General features: G+C 46.5%; 1 protein-coding gene across 3 annotated transcripts in view; it reads right to left on the reverse strand.

Annotated features, from left to right (window-relative positions):
• RELB (RELB proto-oncogene, NF-kB subunit) overlaps positions 1–26,349 on the reverse strand; it is a 40,613-nt gene that overhangs the window by 11,946 nt on the left and 2,318 nt on the right. For 2 of the 3 annotated variants that reach the window (XM_040442409.1, XM_040442411.1), the window contains exons 2-7: positions 21,489–21,527; positions 7,348–7,625; positions 5,743–5,903; positions 4,890–4,981; positions 4,528–4,659; positions 4,337–4,441 (exon numbers count right to left, since the gene is read on the reverse strand). In XM_040442409.1, the coding sequence (XP_040298343.1) occupies positions 4,337–4,441; positions 4,528–4,659; positions 4,890–4,981; positions 5,743–5,903; positions 7,348–7,625; positions 21,489–21,527 (807 nt within the window). The remainder of the gene's footprint in view (positions 1–4,336; positions 4,442–4,527; positions 4,660–4,889; positions 4,982–5,742; positions 5,904–7,347; positions 7,626–21,488; positions 21,528–26,349) is intronic. The other variant, XM_040442410.1, reaches the window with a different exon arrangement.

Raw genomic sequence — 26,349 nt, forward strand, 5'->3', positions numbered from 1 at the left:
GCCCGCACCCCTCTATAACATTCAGAAGGGGGACCAACCTAAGAGACAAATTAGTACACAGCCATTTTGGTCCCGCTGTAACCCAAGGGACATGGCTGGACAAAAACACCACGGGCTGCTACAAGTGCGGCCACTGTAGTTTCTGTGAATGGTTGGTCAAGGGCAAATCCTTTGCGGCGAACCCTCCGGATATTGCCCACACGATCAAACAGTTCATCAACTGTCGCAGCGTAGGAGTTATATACCTACTCAGCTGTGAGTGTGGCCAACGTTATGTGGGTAAGACCCGGAGGGAACTGCGCAAAAGGATGGGCGAGCACTTGGGAGATATCCGTAGAGGAAGGGACACGCCGGTAGCCCGACATGTCCTTTCTCTACACGGTGGCCGGACCTCTGCCATAAAGTTTATGGGAATTGAACGAGTGAATAAGCCATCTCGTGGGGGTGATTGGGATAGACGGATCCTACAGCGCGAATGCTGGTGGATCTTTAAACTCAATACATCCCACCCCCATGGCCTTAACGAACAGCTTAACTTTGGCTGCTATATATGATTTTCCTCTACTATACGTGGCATCTGTCAGGCATGCCAATCCTGTGCACTGTTCCATTCATGTTGTCCTATCTGCTTGCGATATTATGTCCTCTTGTTTGGCAGCCCATTTCTTCTTTTTTCCAGGTCAGTTAGGACGTTAGCCCACCAAAATGTCCCACTTTGTCACATAATTAAGGGGTGAGTATCTCCCCTTTGGGGGACGATCGGTGTAGTAGCCACTAGGTCATAAACTTACTGTCCTTGTTCAGCTCCACCCCCCTTATCTGTAGGTTATGCTACAATCGGCGCCTTGCTTTTGGGGCGGTATGAGGGACCTAAGTTCACTCCCCCCCCTCTTAGCTGCGCCCATCGGGCGGCCTGGTAGGTGTGCCGACGCAGTTGCGTCACAATGAGTGCCTCCCCCCAGGCTTAACCCGATCTCGCCGTGTCTTTTGACGCATGCGCCCTGTGGGAACGCCGCTCCCCCGTTTGGCCCGATCATGTGACATGGTCCGGTCACGTGGGACGACGTCATACTCGGCGCAGGCGCACTGACCGGCATCTTTCCCCTCTTCTCTACTGAAATACAGCGCGCCAATGCATACTAGCTAGGCGTGCAACTTAGGACGGACGTGGCGAATCTCCATGCCGCCAACTCTGGACATTGGCCGACACCACTCCAGCAGTTATGTGAGTACTTACTCACATCTACCACTCTGTAGGCAGCATGGGTACTTAGACTTAGTTATTCAATTGTATTGTCTTTTTGTCTATGTTCTTCTTTTTTCAGGTATACCATTTACATGCCTCACACTGTCAAGAGTCTCTTTCTATGTGGAGTTACTTCCTTTGAATAAATACCCCCATATGTTTGCTTCACTGGGTTACTTATTACAGTGGCATTATATAGACTGACAGGAGCCTTAAGCCCCGTGTCCCCTGATGACTTTTGGGGCCTCTGGTTTAAATTTAAATGCACTGAAGATATGTTATACTAAGAAACGCGTCGGGACACGCTGACATATCATACACACATCTCGTGTGTTTACTTTATTTAGGGTCCTTGAGACCTGTTTTAACTCAGAATTTCTTCCGGCCTTGATACCTAGCATCACGCCCCTAGCCACCCTTTGACAGGGTTACCTAGGGTCTCCGTATCAGGGCCAGGTTCCAGACGGGGCCACCCCTTGCGGGGCACGGACCCCGTGTTAGGTCACCAGGGCCAGGATAGGTCAAGTAGGGAGGCACTAGGGTTAGTTTCTTACAGAGGCTACTCTAGTACCTGGCCGTCTGGACACCTCGGATGTCTGCATCCATCTGATGGAGTACCTACCTGCTCCATGTGACCTCCTCCTGCAGTAACCCACTACACGCGGTTATCCAAGTGAGGCCTCCTCCGGATCATGTGTAGCCCTTATCTCTGTTCTCCTGACCTCATAATTGCTCATTATGATATGACTTAAATACACGTTTTATGTAGTCAGGAGATCAGAGATAAGAGCTACACATGAGCCATCAGATGATGGGATAAAAAAATAAAAAAAAGTGACAGCTTGCAAACTGATTTTTAACCCTTGTAGCTCATAAACAGCCAAACATTTTTAATAAAGAAAAAAAATTTTTTTAGCCCAAAATGAGTCAAATGGAATCATAAATTTAAAAAAATGCCCCTGAAGTTGAACATTGCCTAAGGACAAGAAAACATATATTAATTGGAATGGCCCCTTTGCTTAGAATATTTTGTTAAAGAGGACCTGTCACCTCTCCTGCCATGTGTGTTCTAGTAACAACTTGCATTCCCCATGTAATTAGGAGTATGTATTCTTATGACTCTATGATATGCCATTCCTGTATTATTCCTGCTAGAAGTTATGCATGAATTGTTATCAGTTTGCAATGAAGGTCCAGATGGGTGTTAGAAGTTGGGGGTGTGTCCCTACACAGTCTGACATTATCCAATCAGAGCTGCCGGTGTCATACGGTGCAGGGACATCCACCCCAACTGGTAACACCCATCTGGACCTTCACTGCACGTTGCTGGCAATTGATTTATAACTACTAGCAGGAATAATAAAGGAATAGCACATCATAGAGCCGTAAGAATTGTTATTACATGGGGAATGCAAACTAAACTAAAACAGACATGTCAGGAGAGGTGACAGTTCCTCTTCAAGGTGGCCACACACCTGTTGGCTGACAGCTATCCCTCCCGACATCCCCACACACATACATGCTCAGTTCTAGGCCAAGAGCCTAGAGAGAAGCTGCTACCAGACTGCTCTGAAGGGGTCTTATCACCCTTGAGAACAAAGGACATGTTACATTTCAACATGCCTGATCTTTTTCCCCAACATCTGCTTTAGGGCTCTTTCACACTTGCGTTATTGTCTTCCGGCATAGAGTTCCGTCGTCGGGGCTCTATGCCGGAAGAATACTGATCAGGATTATCCTAATGCATTCTGAATGGAGAGTAATCCGTTCAGGATGCATCAGGATGTCTTCAGTTCCGGTACGGAACGTTTTTTGGCCGGAGAAAATACCGCAGCATGCTGCGCTTTTTGCTCCGGCCAAAAATCCTGAAGACTTGCCGCAAGGCCGGATCCGGGATCAATGCCCATTGAAAGGCATTGATCCGGATCCGGCCTTAAGCTAAACGTCGTTTCGGCGCATTGCCGCATCCGACATTTAGCTTTTTCTGAATAGTTACCATGGCTGCCGGGACGCTAAAGTCCTGGCAGCCATGGTAAAGTGTAGTGGGGAGCAGTGTACTTACCGTCCGTGCGGGTCCCCGGGCGCTCCAGAGTGACGTCAGGGCGCCCCAAGCGCATGGATCACGTGATCACATGGATCACGTCATCCATGCGCATGGGGCGCTCTGACGTCATTCTGGAGCGCCCGGGGAGCCGCACGGACTGTAAGTATACCGCTCCCCCGCTCTCCGCTCCTACTATGGCAGCCAGGACTTTAATAGCGTCCTGGGTGCCATAGTAACACTGAAAGCATTTGGAAGACGGTTCCGTCTTCAAATGCTTTCAGTACACTTGCGTTGTTACGGATCCGGCAGGCACCTCCGGCAACGGAAGTGCATGCCGGATCCCAACAACGCAAGTGTGAAAGAGGCCTAAGATTTCCATTTGGAGGAATCACAAAGAGGTCTGAGCCATTTGTGTAAATTAAAGGGCATCTGTCAGCAGTTTTGTACCTATGAAACTGGTTGACCCGTTACATGTGCGCTTGGCAGCTGAAGACATCTGTGTTGGTCCCATGTTCATATGTGCCCGCATTGCTGAGAAAAATGATGTTTTAATATATGCAAATGAGCCTCTAGGAGCAACGGGGGCGTTGTCGTTACACCTAGAGGCTCAGCTCTCTCTGCAACTGCTGCGTCCTCTGCACTTTGATTGACAGGGCCAGGTGTGATGATGTTTTCCCTGCCTGGTCCTGTCAAAGTAGAGAGGGCACGGCATTGCAGTGACAGCTGAACCTCTAGGTGTAACGACAACGCCCCCGTTGCTCCTAGAGGTTCATTTGCATATAATAAAACATCATCTTTCTCAGTAATGCGGGCACATAGGACATGGGACCAACACAGATGTCTTCAGCTGCCAAGCGCACATGTAACAGGTCAGCCAGTGTCATAGGGACAAATCCTGAGATCACAGCCTCATTACACGTATATCTAACATAACAGAGGGTCACCAACCCGATTTACTCCGGACCTGTACATTCATTGTCATGAAGCAGAGCTATAGACCCCGACAACAAATGGATCTCCCAGGATCCTGTGTGCCGATGTCTCACCTTTCTGCACCTTGTCACACAGGATATAAATCTCCTCTCCACCGTCACAACGGCCGTGATCTTTATTCATCCGGCAGATCTTCAGTTCCGACGTGTTGGTGGATTCTGGGGGGGGGGTGAAGACGGATGGAACAGTTTAGCGCTGATACAAGACGACAATGGGGCGGCCGATGACTTAGCGGGATGCTTACTTTTATCATACACCGGCTCTGACAGCACAGGGTCGATAGGTATACGCTGCCCGTCCCCCGTGGTATACCAGGCTTGGAAGCAGAGCCTGACCACATTCAGATCCACCTCTTCATGGTGCCGCCACATGCCAGCTATGGAGGGGAGGACAGTAAGTGTATATGGAAGCCATGATGTTCACTAGCAATCAATTATAGATATAGATCAGCGGCTAGACATTGAGAAGATGGAGACGGGTGGTTTGGATCCATGCGTACAGTGTACATCACACAGCAACGCGCGGGATTACTAGCCAGGCCGCGTCCTCGTAGAACAATGGCAGCCGAGGCTCTATAAAAATGGAAGATCACACACTGGGACTCACCACTGTATGGATCTATGCCCAAATTTAGTCTGGCCTTGACAGATGTCTCAATTTCCCTCTTCCGAACACACTGGATGCCCAGATTGCTAAAGCTGGAGGAAGAAAGATTTAGAAAAAAATATGACTTGGCTCCAAACACAACGCAGAAAGTGTACACAAAGTACCGTAGGGTTAAAGGGAATGTGTCATCAGAAAATGACCTATTGTTTAAATCATGTTTTTATGTCAAACAGATTTTTTAAGAATTTTTGCTGGGTTACTTTTTAATTGTCCATGTCAATATTTATAGTAAAAAAATAAAATAAAAATCCTGCAGTTTTCACATTGGCTACTAAGAATAATAATAGGCGCCACTTCTTGCTCTGTACATATCACTTTACTGCAGTTATCTGCTTATCATTACAGGCAGGATTACAATGACTAGAGAGATGAAAGAAAGAGAAAGAAAGAAAGAAAGGTATAATATAACACAATAGGTGATATTGCAGCTTATCTACTCCCTCTTCACTCCGCAAGAGATGGGACATGTCCTATATTTTGGCGTAGGTTGCGGATCGTGGACCCATTCAAGTCAGTGGGACTTTCACCAAACTTTTGATGTTATAGCTAGGCTTGAGCGAATTGACCTTCGGATCAAGGATCCGAAGTCGATCCGTTCAAATACTTACAATGTAAAGTTCACACAGCCGAAACCCGTATTTTGCAGACCCACTGTTTGCGGTCCGCAACGCGGGCACGGCGGCCTATACGATCGTGTGAATGGGGCCTTAGTGAGGGAGTCCACCCCCTTAAACATAAGCATCACTCTGCCGCCAGAGCATTATTTCACGAACCCGCCTGCGTGTTCGCTCACCTATGATGGATTTGTCCTTCATCAGGATGCAGCGTAATCTCACAGATCCCATCATGGCAATCCTTACCCACCAGGCAGTGTGGGTGGATACGATACGGAGGGTCTTTCCAAAGGAGGCAGACGCTGACTTCAACATTATTAATTCCCTCGCAGTTGATTAGCTAGAAGAGACAAGACAGGTAACCGGTAAGACAAGGCCGGGAGGATCGGGAACCTCAGGTACTTTCCATGGGAGGTAAAGCCATAAATACAATTAATATTCCAGCAATGCACACAAGACACGGCACACCTGTGTACTTATCAAATAGGAGCCTAGACTGCACATCACAGCCACCTCCATTACAACAACATCCTGCGCCATAAAACTGCCAGGCTGGGGCATATTGCCAAGTGAGCAGCAGCTGGCAACCACCGCAGAGGATGAATGCAGGGCATGGGGACTGGGAGTGCTGCCATCGTTGATGCATTTACATTGGCTAGGACGACATCCTATTTAGGGGATTACCAAACAAAATCACAGGTTACCCTTCATGCTATAGGCCTGCGATTCTCCAGCTGCTGCTGCTGCCCTCACTTGCCACTATCCTCCAAACATGGCTCTTCAGCACATGTACATGTCATCACTCTGCACAAGCGCTGAGCCAAGGACCATGGGGTCATGTAACCCTAATTTAAGAAGATCTGCCACAAAATCTACATGCACGCGTGAATGTTCCTCTTAGTTTGCATAGTGTTTCACTTTTTAAAGCAGCAGTTTGTGCTCCTGAGCTGCTCTTCTTTCAGTAACTTGCTGAATGCCAGCCGCTATAACCAGCCATTAGTGTGGTCTCATAGTGTGCAGAGATCCCTGCGCTGCCCTCTAGCCGCTTTCACACTCGCGGAGAACAGCCTGCTAAGGTACTCCGGATCCGGCATAGCCGGACAGTGCCGCGCGCACACCAGATCCCATTGACTATAGGAGGATCTGGCGTGGATCTGGACCCTTCCTGGTAAGAATGCTGGGATTCTGCTGGACAAAAATCGCTGCACGCAGCAGTATTTGTGCAGCCGAGTCCCGGCATTTATTCTGGGTAGTCGCCAGATCCCATTATAGTCAATGAGACCCAGGGAGCACGCGGCACTATCTGGCTATGCCAGCTGCGGAGAACCCCGGTAGGCTGTTTTCTGCTGGAACAGCCTGTTCGATTAACTTTGCCGAGAGTGTGAACGTAGCCCAAGTAGTCACCCTGTAGGGTTTCCATTCATTTCAATGGAGAGGCAGTCACTCACGGCCTGGGAGCACACAGCTATAATAATTTGCTGAGATGCAATTTTGAAATATTCAAATTTGCAACCAAACGCATCTGCGGCAAAGTAGATGAGATGTTAAAAAAATCTTATCCACATGCCTCGGGGGGAAAAAAAAAAATTCTGCAAGAAAATTGACCTGTGGATTTTAAGTCTATTGATTTTTACCATGACAAGATCAGTAGGGAATGCAGATTTTGTAGTAAATACTCCGTGACCTTTTTTCCAGCCCGTGTGGATGTCCATGAACAGTTTGCACAATCTACAAGAAATGTCAGCAAATAAAGTCAAATAAGACCCAGGAACAAATATCCTTACCGCAATGGCCGGAAGCGTCTTGCTGTGTTCCGTGCTGCTTTCTCCCAGGATACTGCCCGCTGACCTCCCCTCACACTTGTACCGGAACCGCATCCCTCGCTGTTTCGGCTGTTCTGTAATAATTAATTTTGGTGCTGGAGCGCCCTGGCATGCGGCCCAGTTTTGGGTGGCAGGTTCCACTGGGGATGTCCATGGGGCAACAGTGACTGTGCTGAGGATGCTGGGTTCACGTGCCCATGTGGGTCCAGAATCAGCATTAATGTAATCCATGACTTCTTCTATAAAAGGGGAGAAAAACAAATGCACCCAATGCTATAACATAGGTCATGATATAAGCTTAGGGGTCACATCACCTGGCTGGGGAATGCCATTTTGTCCCATGTTGCTTGCCTGCATTCAACACCTTATAACTCATAATGCCCATGTTATGCCCTAAACAACATAATCAAAGAAGGGGACAAGTCTCTGATGGATGGACACAGATGGGAGTGCACCTACCGCCATCCAACAGTAATGGTGGCCCCCGTCCTGACATTATGATGTGCAGTTATCAGAGGGCAAATAATAAAAACTGTAATAAAATGCTACAGAAAGTACTGTATTTTCCGCTTTATAAGACACACTCTCCCGAATACTAGTGGGCACTTCATTATGGAAGTGCTGATTAGTATGCAGGATGCCCGTAGAGCAGTGACTGTATCACTGTACTCACTGCTCCCTGGTCTTCCTCTGGGCACTGCACTATCCTGACTGCGTACAGTGTCAAGAAGTAGTGCATGCATAAGGGCAAGGAGCAGTGAGTGCAGGAGAGAACCTCGGATTTACAGAGTGGCGGTGGAGCAGGAGAGGTGAGTTAATGTATTTTATCTCTGGTGGCGGTCTGGTCTGAGGTCTGACATAGGGATCTGATGTGAGGTCTGATGTTGTGGTCTGATCAGAGTCTGACATGGGGGGGGGTGATCTGATGGGGGAGATGATTTGAGGTCTGACATGGGGGTCTGATCTGAGGTCTGATTTGAGGTCTGACATGGGGGTCTGATCTGAGGTCTGATTTGAGGTCTGACATGGGGGTCTGATCTGATATGGGGGTCTGATGTGGGGGTCTGACTTGAGGGTCTGATCTGAGGTCTGACATAAGGATCTGATGCAAGGTCTGATGTTGTGGTATGATCAGAGCAAGACATGGGGGGGGGGGAGATCTGATGGGGGAGCTGATTTGAGGTCTGACATGGGGGTCTGATCTGAGGTCTGAAGTGGGGGTCTGATTTGAGGTCTGACATGGGGGTCTGATCTGATATGGGGGTCCGATGTGGGGGTCTAATTTGAGGTCTGACGTGGGGGTCTGATCTGGGAATCTGATGAAGATTGAGGGTCTAATTTGGGGCCTGATGAAGATTGGGAGTCTGTTCTGAGGTTTGATTGAAAATATTTTTTCTTATTTTCCTCCTCTAAAACCTAGTTGCGTCTTGTAACACGGAAAACATGGTATATTGGAAAAGCATCACTTTCCATTATCCAATAAATCTGCTTTATTTGATGAACTTTGTGTCGTCTCTCAATGCAAATAATTTAGGCTTGTTTTTCACCAGCGAGATAGATGAGGTCAAATTAACATTCTTAAATCTATCTATCTATCTATCTATCAGTGTGGGTCCGGACAGGAAGATTAAGACTAAAATGTTTAGGAAACCCACGGCCACCAACACACTTCTTAGGTGGGAAAGTAGCCACCCGCTGCCAATAAAACTTGGTATTCCGAAAGGGTAGTACCTACGAGCCAGACGAAACTGCTCAGAGTGGACGGATTTCAAAACAGCTGCAATGGAACTACAGGCCAGAGGGGTTATCCGAATGTACCCCTGAGGCAGGCATTTCATCATGCAGCGGCCTGTGATAGAGAAAACCTCTTGCATCCCAAGAGTCGCACAAACGAGGATTCTAAAATCAGGATCATTGGTACCTTTGATGAGGCACATGAAGAAATACGTACAGTTTTGAAAGATCACTGGGGTATATCAAGATCAGACCCTGACATAGGCCATCTTGTTGGGGAATATCCCCTTATTACTTATCGACATGGGGGCAACCTCAGGGATAAGTTAGTGCATAGTGCGTTCTCTACTCCAGTATCTTCCACATGGCTGTCTGGGACATTCAAGTGCAGCGGGTGTGTGGCGTGTAAGGCGATTAAAAAGGGGAACACCATCACCAGCAGTGTCAATAAGAGGAGCTACAAGATCAGATCCTTTATAAACTGTAAAACTCTTGGAGTCGTATATGTTGCAACATGCACATGCAGCCTACAACACGTGGGAAAAACATAGCGAGAATTCAGACGACGGAGAGGCGAGCATTTACGCCACATCGAAAATAAAGCTGACACTCCTATAGCCCAGCATGTGGCCTCATGTCATCAGGACATGCCAAATTGCATCAGTTTTCAGGGCATAAAACACATCAGAACGTCTCCTCCTGCGTAAGGAGGCCCAGTGGACGTTCACCAACCAAACAGTGAAACCACTGGGGCTCAATGAATTTATATCCTATGCCGGTTTTATTTAATGATGCGGGCCATGTTCTTAGTGGTCCCGTGCAGAATAGGACCGCTTTGATATTTACAGTGGATATAAAAAGTCTACACACCCCTGTTAAAATGTCAGGTTTCTGTGATGTAAAAAAATTAGACAAAAATAAATCATTTCAGAACTTTTTCCACCTTTAATGTGACCTATAAACTGTACCACTCAATTGAAAAACAAACTGAAATCTTTTAGGTGGAGGGAAGAAAACAAAACAAAAAACTCAAATAATATGGTTGGGGATGTAGCTGTGTTCACAATTAAGCAATTACATTCAAAATCATGTTAAATAGGAGTCAGCATACACCTGCCATCATGTAAAGTGCCTCTGATTAACCCCAAATAAAGTTCAGCTGCTCTAGTTGGTCTTTCCTGAAATTTTCTTAGTCGCCATGGTCCACAGAGAGCTCCCAAAGCATCAGAGGGATTTCATTGTTAAAAGGTATCAGTCAGGAGAAGGGTACAAAAGAACACAGTGAAGACAGTCATCATCAAGTGGAGAAAATATGGCAACAGTGACATTACCAAGAACTGGACGTCCCTCCAAAATTGATGAAAAGATGAGAAGAAAACTGGTCTGGGAGGCGACCAAGAGGCCTACAGCAACATTAAAAGGAGGTGCAGGAATATCTGGCAAGTACTGGCTGTGTGGTACATGTGACAACAATCTCCCGTATTCTTCATATGTCTGGGCTATGGGGTAGAGTGGCAAGACGAAAGCCTTTCCTTACGAAGAAAAACATCCAAGCCAGGCTACATTTTGCAAAAACACATCTGAAGTCTCCCAAAAGCATGTGGGAAAAGGTATTATGGTCTGATGAAACCAAGGTTGAACTTTTTGGCCATAATTCCAAAAGATATGTTTGGCCCAAAAACAACACTGCACATCACCAAAAGAACCCCATCCCCACAGTGAAGCATGGTGGTGGCAGCATCATGCCAAGGGGCTGTTTTTCTTCAGCTGCAACTGGGGCCTTAGGTAAGCTAGAGGGAATATGAACAGTTCCAAATACCAGTCAATATTGGCACAAAAACCTTCAGGCTTCTGCTAGAAAGCTGAACATGAAGAGGAACTTCATCTTTCAGCATGATAATGACCCAAATCAACAAAGGAATGGCTTCACCAGAAGAAGATTAAAGTTTTGGAATGGCCCAGCCAGAGCCCAGACCTGAATCTGATTGAAAATCTGTGGGGTGATCTGAAGAGGGCTGTGCCCAGGAGATGCCCTCGCAATCTGACAGATTTGGAGTGTTTTTGCAAAGAAGAGTGGGCAAATCTTGCCAAGTCAAAATGTGCCATGCTGATAGACTCATACCCAAAAAGACTGAGTGCTGTAATAAAACTTACACTTATGCAACCATATAATTTTATTTTTATATTTTTTCTTCCCTCTACCTAAAAGATTTCAGTTTGTTTTTCAATTGAGTTGTACAGTTTATAGGTCACATTAAAGGTGGAAAAAGTTCTGAAATGATTTATCTTTGTCTCATTTTTTTACAGCACAGAAACCTGACATTTTAACAGGGGTGTGTAGACTTTTTATATCCACTGTAGATGATATATGGATGAGGCCTCAGTATGAATACATTTATATCTCGCCATTTGCGACACATATAAAGTATAGTAGTCATGTATCCATCTTTTTGACATCCTTATACTTTATCAGATTGGTGTTCTCCTTGCCTGCTGTGAATGTGTCAATGGATCCCCCTTGATAAGGTGTTGACACACACACCGCTACATTTCTCCTGACCTTGTCAATGATTGACATCTCCTTTAAAGGGATTCTGTCATGAGATTTGAGACCTATAACCTAAACATATGGCCAGGTCCCTACTAATACCCTGAATCCGAAACTAACCTTATTAAATGTGCCTGTGGCTCTATTAGCATATAAAACAGGTTTTTATAACCTGTCATTCACCTACCTAAGGCGTCAAAGGGGACGTCGCTTCATACTGGGTGCCCGATTGCAGCCATCTCCGTCTGGTGCCCAGCGCCGCCTTCCCACTAGAAATCGCCGCCTTCCTCACCTCAGCCCCGCTTCCGCAATCATCCGGTCCCTCAGGTTATGCCTAGTGCGCACGCGCGGGATCTGGCAGAGGGACCGGACGATTGCGGAGGCGGGGCTGAGGAAGGCGGCACTATTGAAAGGGAGGGCGGCGATGGGCACCAGACGGAGATGGCTGCAGCCGGGCACCCAGTATGAAGCGACGTCCCCTTGGACTGGCCCACGAGAGTACCAGACTGGGCCCGGGCAATGAAGCCATAATAGGCCCCAAAGGTCCAGGAGAAAAATTGCATTTGGAGCTGCCCTTGGAGCCAATCACTAGCCACTAGGGTCTATGTCTTAGGTTGTGAAGCAATTAGACTCTATTGATGATATAAGGGTTGGGCCCTGAGAGTAATTCCATCTTGTGGGCCCAAGGAACCCCAGTCTGACACTAGATGTCCGGGTATATGGAAACCTCTGATACTGTGGTGAGGAAAGTCAACATTGAACCCTAAAAATATAGATGCTGTGTGGGGCGATTCCTTTACGGTCATTTGTGCAGGCATAGTCTACAAGGATAGCCAAAAAAGCTCTCCAGCCTAAAGACTTGTACTGTATATCAACCTGGGTTGCTAAGAGTATGACCTGGTTGCAAGTTCACCAGCTGTCCTTCCTTGGACCACTTTTGGTAGGTAGTAATCACAACATACCAAGAACATCCCACAAGTCCTGATGTTCTGAAGATCCTCTGATTAAGTCGGCCCTTGCCAAACTTCCTCAGATCCTTATACTTTCCCATTTTTCCTGCTTCCAATACTTTGGCATTGCCACAAGATAGGCAATGTTATTCACTTCACCTGTTTTAATGTTATGGCTGATGGGTGCAAGCAAACTGGTTCTTCCTGATAATATTCAATGAAAAGGTTACGATGCATCCCTCTCCACTGAAGCCTACAGGAGTTATAAAAAGACCTGAGCAAGTGGCCACCTCTTCAAAGAACTCTATAGGGAAAGGTTCTCGGTGTCAGAGGTGGCACCTTTCAGGCGTCTATGGCACATCCTGTAAACCCATTACAAATGTTTAAGCTGGGAATACCCTTCGTAATGAGACAAAAAAAATGTCTTTACTTTCTATTCCCTTATTTTAGCGAGAACTGAGAGCGATGCAAAATTCACAATTTGGTGACAAGATATTTCTCAAGAACTTGTGTCCTCCCTAGAAAAGATGAGAATTCCCCTTTTTTCTGACTCTAGTCCAGAGCCGCACATGTCTGAGAGCATCTGTCATCCCTGGAAACATAACGAAGGTTTTACTTTTCCATTAAGTCAGGAGTAGTCAGGATTACCTTTCCAGGGGGTATCATGTTTCCAAGATTATTACTTAGTCCTAACCTAGCAACCTTGATGAGGTACGATATTTTGAGGGTGCCAGTTTTTTCGGTAACACATAAGGAATGCATTTCTCCATTAGAGGGGATAGCCCATCTCACACTTTAGTGGCATATCCTAGCGATATGCCACTAATGTCCGATAGGTGCGGGTCGATACCTCTGGGAATATGCTCCCACCTCCAGAACAGGGCCCTGAAAGTTACGGAAAGCACACCGCGCATGGGCAGAATCCTCTCCATTCACTTCTATGAGAGTTCCCAAAAGAGACGACCGAGGACGCCCGGGAGTCCAGTAGAAGTGAATGGAGAGCGCAACGCACAAGAGCCAAAACACGGCTAATTTACTGCACTCTCATAGAAGTGAATGGAGAGTGGCTGCACCTGTGCAGTGCGCCCTTGTTTGCTTTCGGGACTTATACGGAGGGTGGGATAGGTGGCTGCACCTATCAGACATTGGCGGTATATCCTAGTGGCATGCCACCAAAGTGCAAGATGGGCCATCCCCTTTAAGTTGACCTCTCTGCCATCATTCAGACATAAGGGACTTGATTTAAAGAGGGGGGGGGGCAAAATTAGAAAAACAAAACTGTCTTCAGAAAACAGAGCTACAACTTTTACAGGTAGTGTGTGGTATTTCAGCTCAGGTTTATTCAGGTCAGTGGAGTTGGACTGCAATACCAGGCACAACCCATGTGTGGAGCTGTTTCTGAAAGAAAGGAGCCATGTTTTTGTGATCCTGTACAACCCCTATGCATGAAAAGTATTAAAAGACCAACCAACCATGACATCAAGTACCTGGGGGCCCACTTTTCGAGGTTTGTAAAATCCCTTAAAAGCATATTTCTAATATGGGTGAAACAATGCTTTAAATCAAGATAACTGGTCAGTGTAATTTTATTTCACCAAATTTAAAGGGGTTTTCTGAGATATTTTCACTGATAACCTATACTCTGGTGGGGGTCTAACACCTGGGACCTCCGCCAATCAGCTGTTTGAGAAGGCACCGGCGCTCGCAGTAGCGGTGTGGCCTTCTCTCAGCTTTCCCTAGGCCATGTGACGTCATGTTCATCGGTCACATGGCCTAGGAGCAGCTCCTTCCCATAGACGTGAATGGGGCTGAGCTGCGAAACGAAGTACAGCCGCTATACAATGTACGGCGCTGTGCTTGGTGAGAAGGGAGAAGCTGCGACGCTACTGCGAGCACCAGGTGCCTTCTCAAACAGCTAATCGTCAGGGGCCCCGGATGTCGGACCACCAGCGATCAGATACTGATGACCTATCCAGAGAAAAGTCAGACAGTTGATTGAACAGTACAGCGTGTACACATCTCAACCCAACTTTCCATTATCTCATATGCATGACATACGGATATTCTATTTCAGAAATTAGCAACAGTCATCCCATAAGTGTTCACAGATCACCATTAGGGCTCATGCACACGACTGTATGTATTTTGTGGTCCGCAAAAAAACACGGATCCGCAAAAAAAATACGGATGACGTCCGAGTGGATTCCATATTTTGCGGAACGGAACAGCTGGCCCCTAATAGAACAGTCCTATCCTTGTCTGTAATGCGGACAATAATAGGACATGTTTTATCGTTTTGCGGAACGGACTTACGTAAACGGAAGGCACACGGAGTAACTTCCGTTTTTATTGCGGACCCAATGAAATGAACGGTTTCGCATACGGTCCGCAAGAAAAAACCTGGAATGGACACAGACAGAAAATATGTTTGTGTGCATGAGCCCTTAGGGCTCACGCACATGAACGTATTTTTTTCCTGCTTATGTTCCGTTTTTTTACAGGTCCGTATACGGAACCATTCATTTCAATGGGGCTTGAAAAAAAATGAAATGACTCAGTGTGCCGTATGTCCGCATGTCTGTTTCGCAAAAAAAAATAATAGAACATGTCCTATTCTGGTCCGTTTTGCGGACAAGGACAGGCATTGTTACAATGGATCCGCAAAAAAAAAAACGGATGCTACATGGACATCACCCTTTTTTATTTTGTGGATTCGTGTTTTGCGGACCGCAAAAAACATACGGTTGTGTGCATGGGTTTTCTGGAAGTACAATATTGATGATTTAGCCTCAGGATAGGCCACCAATAACTGATCGGTGAGGGTCTAACTTCCGGCACCCCCACTGATCAGCTGTAAGAAGAGGCTGCAGCGCTCCGGTGAGTGCTGCGGCCTCTTTCTAAGCCAGTGACATCACTGTTATCAGTCACATGCCCTTAGAGACCGAGTGCCCAAACTGCAACCCAGACCCACTTATTTATTGCAGAGTGCCAATTTAACTCGAATACTACAGTCCAGTACAGTATATCTCCCATGTGCTTTATCATTTAGCTATAATAGCCGCCTACATTCAGTGCGGTTCATAAAGCGCCCTGCGGTGATGAGGGCAGGAACAGTCTAAGGCATACTGGTACGCCATGGACTGTTTCCAGGGTGTGGGTGCCCACAGAGAGGGCTCTGAGTGCCGCCTCTGGCACCCGTGCCATAGGTTCGCCACCACTGCCCTATGTGCAGCTCAGTCCCATTCAAATGAATGGGCCTGGGCTGCAATACCAAGCACAGCCACTATACAATGTACAGCACTGTGCTTGGTATGCTTAAGAAGGCTTAAAGGGGTTGTCCAAGTTATATTTATTGATGACCTATCCTCAGGATAGGTCATCAATATTAGATCGGCTGGGGTCCGACAGCAGGAACCCCCGCCGATCAGCTGTTTGAAGAGAAGGCGCGCGCCGTACCAGCGCTGCCTCCTCTTCATTGTTTACCTGCTCACCGTTGCATCTGCAGCAGTGAGCAGGTTTAATTACACCCAAGCCGTCCCATTCATTTCAATGGTACGGATCGCTCCTATACACTTGTATAGGGCCCCAGCCGATCTGATATTGATGACCTATCCTGGGGATAGGTCATCAATAAATATAACTTGGACAACCCCTTTAAGAGCTTGTCCGAGGGTCCATTTCAAACAGCTGAGAGTTCTGACAGCCGAACCCCCACCGATCTGATATCGATGACCTATCCTGAGGATAGGTCATCAATATTGTTGTACTCTCTGAAAACCCCTTTAAGAAAGACTGAAAACCAATAACGTGCTGTCACACAATTAATAGGCAACACCACCCAAATGTCAAAGACCTTTACAGATCCAATACACAGTACATCCCCTTTCTGGCCTTGTCTAGCTATGTTACCAGTGAAGAACATATGAAGATATATCGAGGTTGTTTAGATGGAAGTGCAGAAATCCCCTTAATTATGTAACTGGAGCTGGTGACACAAATCAATCCTCTGGAAAGTAGGAAAGTACCCCTGAAGTGCAGGTGCTGGCTGGTGACCTAAATCTGTGCAATGCATGGTCAGATGTGATGGGTTGTAATGAAACGTGCCATGGAAACGCCAAAGTTCAAGGTGACCAACATCATATAGGATTTACGAGTAATTATTCTGCGTCCATTTTACAACAGTATCACAGGAATAAATACAAAAATAGTGGAAATAATTCCTTTCCAAATCCATCTAGAGAGCTCAACAGAACTCTTGGTGGCCACCATAGGGGTTGTTCTCCTTCGATAATCCCACCAAAAATAAGTTGAATACAGGTTGTCCCTCTGCTGGAACCACCAGCGATTAGCTGTAATCTCCAGCTGTTCAATTCCACTGCAGCACCCCCACAGGGGAAATAAAGCATGACACAGTGTCCACTGAATGGGCAGTCCATGTAATGGGAAACATGCTGGGTCCTCCAGAGAAAGATGTTCTCTGTGGTCACCATTTAAGTTCAAACCAGGTTCTGTGACTAATGGCTGTATCTTTTATTTTGTCCTTATTATTTCTGACTATAGATATCTCACGCCAACGCTTCCTTTCCATTCATCCAGGCTCTGATTGGCATCTAATTCTGGTAATGGAGGTCCAGAGACTATCATAGGAGTTAGGTTGGCTAATATGAGATGTCTGGTATCAGAGCCAGGCCAGCCATAATCAACACAGGTTCTCAACCACTGAATGCAAATGTTTTCAGTCACTGACAGCAAGCAGATATTTTTTAAAACTGTGAGGAATTATTACTCTATTGCCTATGAGTCCAAATAAGCTTGGGGCCTGCACTGACTATATATTAAAGGGATTGTCCAGGTGACCACTGACCAAGGAAGAGGCTGCGGCGCTCACTGAAGCTCTCCTCAAACAGCTGTTTGGCGGGGGTGCTAGGAGTCAGACCCTTGCCGTTGTGATATTGATGACCTATCCTAGGCCATCAATTTCAAAATACTGGAAAACCCTTTTATATAAGTACTGCCATACAATATATCAGCAGTAGAGATGAGCGGACTTGTGTTTCAAGTTCGGCGTACAAGGTTCGGGTTATCTAAGAATTCCGTTATGGATTCCGCTACCACGGACCATAATTTATGGTCCGTGGTAGCGGAATCCAAAACGGAATTCTTAGATAATCCGAACCCGAGCCTTGTACGCCGAACTTGAAACACAAGTCCGCTCATCCCTAATCAGCAGTAATAAGTCAGAGCAACTGTTCTTGTATTTTTTCTTGATAACATTTTGCTAGTCGTACAGCTGGTTTTCTTAATGAAAATGATGTGTACAAGGAATCTCCGGCATTAAATACTCTAGTCACCACGAGTCTCCAGTATTTAATGCCGAAGATTCCTTGAAGCGAAACGTCTTCAAGTCAAAATACAAGTCCAGTTGCTCTGACTTATTACTGCTGATAAACCATGACCTGGAGGAATAAGGACATAAAAAATAATAATAATTGGCACGGCTGTCGGATATGATGAGGAACATTACATTTGGGCCACCAACTGGACAGCAATGTCGAGGGATTCTTTAATTTGTCACTGTAATTTCATAGAAACGTGTCGGCACCTGTGATTGGGTTTCCAGCTAGAAAGAAGGGTCCATGGTGGTCTGCTTCGGACTACATCCCGTTGGCTCCCGTAGGCTCTCCTATGGACAGCATATGGTCTATGGCCCATAATGCTTGACAAGGGTAGCTGACAAGAGAGCCAAGGGAGCATAGAAGCCAGCAGACCATTGTGAGGGTCTCAGCCCTGGGTTTCCCATCATCACAACTTTCACACCGCATTTTGCGTCCGCCCGAGCTATACTTCTGGAGGGTTCCTTTGCTTACTTATGATGAGGATCACTGCATAGACATACAGTCGTGGCCAAAAGTTTTGAGAATGACACAAATATTAGTTTTCACAAAGTTTGCTGCTAAACTGCTTTTAGATCTTTGTTTCAGTTGTTTCTGTGATGTAGTGAAATATAATTACACGCACTTCATACGTTTCAAAGGCTTTTATCGACAATTACATGACATTTATGCAAAGAGTCAGTATTTGCAGTGTTGGCCCTTCTTTTTCAGGACCTCTGCAATTCGACTGGGCATGCTCTCAATCAACTTCTGGGCCAATTCCTGACTGATAGCAACCCATTCTTTCATAATCACTTCTTGGAGTTTGTCAGAATTAGTGGGTTTTTGTTTGTCCACCCGCCTCTTGAGGATTGACCACAAGTTCTCAATGGGATTAAGATCTGGGGAGTTTCCAGGCCATGGACCCAAAATGTCAACGTTTTGGTCCCCGAGCCACTTAGTTATCACTTTTGCCTTATGGCACGATGCTCCATCGTGCTGGAAAATGCATTGTTCTTCACCAAACTGTTGTTGGATTATTGGAAGAAGTTGCTGTTGGAGGGTGTTTTGGTACCATTCTTTATTCATGGCTGTGTTTTTGGGCAAAATTGTGAGTGAGCCCACTCCCTTGGATGAGAAGCAACCCCACATATGAATGGTCTAAGAATGCTTTACTGTTGGCATGACACAGGACTAATGGTAGCGCTCACCTTTTCTTCTCCGGACAAGCCTTTTTCCAGATGCCCCAAGCAATCGGAAAGAGGCTTCATCGGAGAATATGACTTTGCCCCAGTCCATTGTTAACCATGGTGACCTGCAAAGAAACACGTGCAGCGACCATTGCGTTGCATAAAAATGGCTTCACAGGCAAGGATATTGTGGCTACTAAGATTGCACCTCAATCAGCAATTTATAGGATCATCAAGAACTTCAAGGAAAGAGGTTCAGTTCTTGTTAAGAAGGCTTCAGGGCGTCCAAGAAAGTCCAGCAAGCGCCAGGATCGTCTCCTAAAGAGGATTCAGCTGCGGGATCGGAGTGCCACCAGTGCAGAGCTTGCTCAGAAATGGCAGCAGGCAGGTGTGAGCGCATCTGCACGCACAGTGAGGCGAAGACTTTTGGAAGATGGCCTGGTGTCAAGAAGGGCAGCAAAGAAGCCACTTCTCTCCAAAAAAAACATCAGGGACAGATTGATCTTCTGCAGAAAGTATGGTGAATGGACAGCAGTCTTCGCCTCACTGTGCGTGCAGATGCGCTCACACCTGACTCCTGCCATTCCTGAGCAAGCTCTGCACTGGTGGCACTCCGATCCCGCAGCTGAATCCTCTTTAGGAGACGATCCTGGTGCTTGCTGGACTTTCTTGGATGCCTTGAAGCCTTCTTAACACGAATTGAACCTCTTTCTTTGAAGTTCTTGAAGATCCTATAAATTGTTGATTAAGGTGCAATCTCAGTAGCCACAATATCCTTGACTGTGAAGCCATTTTTATGCAACGCAATGATGGCTGCACGCGTTTCTTTGCAGGTCACCATGGTTAACAATGGAAGAACAATGATTTCAAGCATCACCCTCCTTTTTAACATGTCAAGTCTGCCATTTTAACCCAATCAGCCTGACATAATGATCTCCAGCCTTGTGCTCGTCAACATTCTCACCTGAGTTAACAAGACGATTACTGAAATGATCTCAGCAGGTCCTTTAATGACAGCAATGAAATGCAGTGGAAAGGTTTTTTGGGGATTAAGTTAATTTTCATGGCAAAGAAGGACTATGCAATTCATCTGATCACCCTTCATAACATTCTGGAGTATATGCAAATTGCTATTATAAAAACTTAAGCAGCAACTTTTCCAATTTCCAATATTAATGTAATTCTCAAAACTTTTGGCCACGACTCTACAGTGTGAAAGTCGCCTAGGACTGCGCTGTAACGGACAGTACCCACCATATACATGATGTAAATGTCATTTCTGTCCAGGTTGCGATCATTTCTGGCTCAGAAGCACTTCTCTGTCCTCTGTGGGTAACTCCCAGCTAATTTGGGAAAGGCACACGATTGCTTTCTCAACAGGTTGTTATGTTTGGGTTCTTACAGTATCACATAGCTTAAGCTGTTCATCATGGCCGTCCCTGACGTGTCATCTGTCAGTCATCAGCAGGTCTCATATAGCCAGCGTTCTGTCCCCCTCAGCCACACTGATTTGGCCGGGTCGGGTTTTGTAAGTTTATAAATCATATTTAATGTCTAACCAAAGAAGGAAACCGCTTCTTAGAATCACCGACTGGACGGCTCGGTGGGCACGGTAATGATGTCCGGCTTAGGCAACCCTCTTCACTAAGACAGGACCCCAACCTCAGCTGATCATAGGATAGGGGGATAAGTATCCGGTTGGTGGTCTGACTGCTGGAACACAATGTGATCACGGGAAGTCAGGTCCTGAGTTCACCCAAAAGAATGTTTTTGGTCAATCATGCCGGAGATAGCGGAGTACAGCCGTTTCCCTCAGTCTCGTGCAAATGACGGAACAACATGCGCTCGACCGCCGCTCCATTCATTCAGGTCGCCCAGGACCCCCTTCTCATGACCAGTTTGGGTTCTAACAGTCAGACCCCCATTGATTAGATACTTGTCCCCTATCAAGTGTATAAGACTGTATCTTGGGATAACCCCTTTAACTATAATACCGTTATATAATACCGTACTACAATACCGCAGGGCCTAGTCTGTGGTCATCAGATTTCTACCATCTTCTATAGCTGAACACACTGCACCTCTCAAGATCTCATGCTATCCGCTGAGCACACCCTAATCGGGTGCCCCATATTCAAGTGAATTACTTCATAGTACCGCCAGATACCCACTAGAGACATGGCGTATACCTCCCAGGATACATGTACTCCAGGCTGAGTACCTAGGGTCTAAATCAAACAATACCTTGCAGGTCATGTCAGCACACATAAATACTAATGCGTATACATACTACCATAGAGGTACTCACCTAGTGTTGGGGAATGGGTTTGTGAAAGACCATTAGAACCTAAAATGAAAGGAGAATAACTGCAGTGAGTATTGATTGGAACCAGTGTGACTAAGGCTAGGTTCACATAGGAATGGAACAGAATTTCCAAATTCGGTATAAGCTGGAGCACCACTGGCGGCCGACTGATCCCATTCACTGTAATAGGTTCTGTCAGATTTCTGGCACGAATATCGCCATTCTACCAGACGACTTCCCTGCTCTGTTATTAGATCAATGGATCTTAAAAATTACGGACAGTTTTATCGCATCCGAAAATTCACCATGGAAGCCACGTCCATGTCAATCCACGTAGATGCCGGACCTACGACCCCATTCAGATGAATGATTCTGATTTTTAGCAGCAGAAATTTCAGCAAGAAATCTGCAGCATGTGAATATCCCCTAAAGGGGCTTTCCGTACAATACTGGTGACCTATCCCCGGGCTAGGTCTGACTCCCGTCACCGCGGCCGATTTGCTGTATGAAGCAGCATCATCCTAGACCAGCGGCGTCACGCGTCCTAGGAGTAACTCAGCGCCATTCAAGTGAATAAGCCTGACTTGCAATACCTAGCACAACCAATATACAACGTATGGCGCTGTGCTTGGTATACCGCAGCACAGCGGCCTCTCCAAACAGCTAAATCGGTAGGGGTTCCAGGTGTTGGACCACCACTGATCTGATATTGATGACAGGTCCTTAATAATGTACTCTCAGAAAACCCCTTTAAATCCCCCAGTACTGTGTATCTTCATGGGAGCGTTCCCCCCACACTGCGAATACAGACGAATTTAATCGGCCCCAGACGCTGTCGTTTGCTGGAACGCTGCCTGCCTACCAGGAAGAATCACTACGGAGAGCTGCGCGTCCGCCTGTACAGCTGACTAATACCAGTGGTATGCAGAGCCTCCCCGACTGCTCAGGGGAGCCGTATGGGGGTCCCTCAGATGCACATCTTATCAAGGATACGTTCTCGTTAGGGATTTTTTCTTTTTGCGGGGGCGAGTTGTACTTTTTGACGGACACTATGCCGGGACACATGTAATGTTTGAGCACTTCATTGGACTTAATGTAAAGTCAAGAAAGATCTGCTGCAAGGAAACAGCTGCTTCTCGGGTGACACCTAAAGTGAATCTTGGTCGTGACCACAAAGACACAATTTCAACTGACATTTAGGCCTCCTGCACCCGAACTTGTGCGCCCCGTGGTTGTGCTGCGGCCAGCAATGCATGAACACCGTCCGTGGGGCAGCCGCAGTGGATCGTGGACCCATTCACTTTAATGGGTCCGCGATATGGCCGTTCTGCAAAAAGATAGGACATGTTCTATCTTTTTGCGGAAACGGAAGTACGGGACGAAGCCCCACGGAAGCACTCCGTAGTGCTCCCGTAGGGTTCCGTGCTTCCGTTCCGCACCATTCCGCAACTCCGGATTTGCGGACCCATTAAAGTGAATGGGTCCGCATCTGTGATGCGGAGTGCACACGGAACGGTGCCCGTGTATTGCGGATCCGCAAATGCGGTGCGCAATACGGCCACGGGAAGCACACGTTCGTGTGCAGGAGACCTTACAGGGAGAATCCTTCAATCTATCAACTGCAAGAAAGAACAGCAGCAAAGTGGTAACGAATAAAGAGAGATGGGACGTAGACACAGGTTCTACCATTATACACTGCTCAAAAAAAAATAAAGGGAACACAAAAATAACACATCCTAGATCTGAATTAATTAAATATTCTTCTGAAATACTTTGTTCTTTACATAGTTGAATGTGCTGACAACAAAATCACACAAAAATTAAAAAATGGAAATCAAATTTTTCAACCCATGGAGGTCTGGATTTGGAGTCACACTCAAAATTAAAGTGGAAAAACACACTACAGAATGATCCAACTTTGATGTAATGTCCTTAAAACAAGTCAAAATGAGGCTCAGTAGTGTGTGTGGCCTCCACGTGCCTGTATGACCTCCCTACATCGCCTGTGCATGCTCCTGATGAGGTGGCGGACGGTCTCCTGAGGGATCTCCTCCCAGACCTGGACTAAAGCATCTGCCAACTCCTGGACAGTCTGTGGTGCAACGTGACGTTGGTGGATAGAGCGAGACATGATGTCCCAGATGTGCTCAATTGGATTCAGGTCTGGGGAACGGGCGGGCCAGTCCATAGCATCAATGCCTTCGTCTTGCAGGAACTGCTGACACACTCCAGTCACATGAGGTCTAGCATTGTCTTGCATTAGGAGGAACCCAGGGCCAACCTGCATTAGGAGGAACCCAGGGCCAACCGCACCAGCATATGGTCTCACAAGGGGTCTCAGGATCTCATCTCGGTACCTAATGGCAGTCAGGCTACCTCTGGCGAGCACATGGAGGGCTGTGCGGCCCTCCAAAGAAATGCCACCCCACACCATTACTGACCCAATGCCAAACCGGTCATGCTGGAGGATGTTCCAGGCAGCAGAACGTTCTCCACAGCGTCTCCAGACTCTGTCACGTCTGTCACATGTGCTCAGTGTGAACCTGCTTTCATCTGTGAAGAGCACAGGGCGCCAGTGGAGAATTTGCCAATCTTGGTTTTCTCTGGCAAATGCCAAACGCCCTGCACAGTGTTGGGCTGTAAGCACAACCCCTACCTGTGGACGTTGGGCCCTCATATCACCCTCATGGATTCTGTTTCTGACCGTTTGAGCAGACACATGCACATTTGTGGCCTGCTGGAGGTCATTTTGCAGGACTCTGGCAGTGCTCCTCCTGTTCCTCCTTGCACAAAGGCGGAGGTAGCGGTCCTGCTGCTGGGTTGTTGCCCTCCTACGGCCTCCTCCACGTCTCCTGATGTACTGGCCTGTCTCCTGGTAGCGCCTCCATGCTCTGGACACTACGCTGACAGACACAGCAAACCTTCTTGCCACAGCTCGCATTGATGTGCCATCCTGGATAAGCTGCACTACCTGAGCCACTTGTGTGGGTTGTAGACTCCGTCTTATGCTACCACTAGAGTGAAAGCACCGCCAGCATTCAAAAGTGACCAAAACATCAGCCAGGAAGCATAGGAACTGAGAAGTGGTCTGTGGTCACCACCTGCAGAACCACTCCTTTATTGGGGGTGTCTTGCTAATTGCCTATAATTTCCACCTGTTGTCTATCCCATTTGCACAACAGCATGTGAAATTGATTGTCACTCAGTGTTGCTTCCTAAGTGAACAGTTTGATTTCACAGAAGTGTGATTGACTTGGAGTTACATTGTGTTGTTTAAGTGTTCCCTTTATTTTTTTGAGCAGTGTATGTCAGAGGGGGGGGGGGGGGGCTGGATTTATTTTCTTTTATTTTGTCTGATGCATCTTTAAACTGTTAGAAATATTAATAAATAAATATCAATAGATAAATAAATAAATGAATAAAATAATGAAAAATGTGTCTGATGCATCTTTACACTGTTAGAAGTGTTACTAAATAAATATCAAGAAATAACTCAATTAATTAAATATGAATAAAACTTGTCATTTTTTTTTTTACAAAATACAAATCTGCAGCTTACAAACAGTGGGGACCTGATAACAGATCAATAAAGCTGCAGAAAATCCATCACTGAAGGCTGTGCACACCATAAATGCATTTTTCTCATTATGGGCTAAAAATCATGTTTTCCATTGGTCTTTATTCGTACACACTCTGCAGCTAGGCTGAACCGTTAACCCTGTAGGAGAAAAACTGTAGCTGAAAATGTGTAATACATTTTTGGAGCCCAAAAATGCCCAAAAAAAAGCCCTGTATTTAGGGGAAGGAGCCGCAGCGAGTTCTGCACCGCTTACAGGACCCTTCCCGCTCCTAAACAGAAGCATCCTGACGATCAGTACAGATCGGGGTGTTAATATTTATGCAATGCCATTACGATTCAGTAGAGTGTATAGTGTTCTGATCGGCTTCGACAGAAGTTGCTAGATTTTGTCTGGGCCCAGCTGGCGTGCCGGAGGTTGCCTACACCTGCTCCAGACGCAGAGGATGTCCCCTCGTCACAGTCCTGGGGATAAATAGATGATGGGAGAGATCTCTGTACTGACCCCTGATATATTTATACATAGTTATTAGATCTCCCCTCAGTCGTCTTTTTTCTAAACTGAATAACCTTAATTTTGATCATCTTTCTAGGACCTGTAGTCCACCCATATCAGTCAGTGGTCATTTCCCCAGGGGCGTTGCTAGGGTCTCAAAAGATCCTGGGGCCAAAGCCCCAATAAATATATTGCCCAATTCTCGAAGTCAACCAATCGCCCCCCTCCCCCTGCAAACACTAGCACTGAAGACATTTTCCTGTACTTGCTATACCTCTCACACCCAGTGTCTCCCAGGTGACGTCTCCTCTGATGTAGATCTTCTCTGTCATCATCTTCTCCATTCGGTCCGGACACTTCTCTCAGCCGCCTCGTCTCTACAGAGTGTGACACACGGACATCTTAGTGTCCTCACTTTTCTCTACCCCCAAATACTATCCTGAAGAAAAATGAGTGCCCCCCCATAGTAACAGTACTCCTCATAGTCCCACCAATAGTAATTCCCTTCTAGAATTCTTTCATTAGTAATACTGCCCCCTACAGTGATAACGCTCCCCAAGAGCGCCTCCATTAGTAGAAGAGCCCTCCAGTATTAATAATGTCCTTACAGAGCCCCTAGTAGAAATAAGGCCCCCCTATTGTTATCCAAGTGGTAATAAAGCTCTCTACAGACCCCTCAGTAGTAATACCCCCACCATGCTCTTAATAGAAATAATGTGGATCTATAAGTCCCTCCTATAGAGCCCCCAGTAGTAATAAGAACGCTCAATGTCCCCTGGATTTAAAATGTC

This window comes from Bufo bufo, chromosome 8 (assembly GCF_905171765.1).
Source record: "Bufo bufo chromosome 8, aBufBuf1.1, whole genome shotgun sequence".
In the NCBI taxonomy this organism is placed as follows: domain Eukaryota; kingdom Metazoa; phylum Chordata; class Amphibia; order Anura; family Bufonidae; genus Bufo; species Bufo bufo.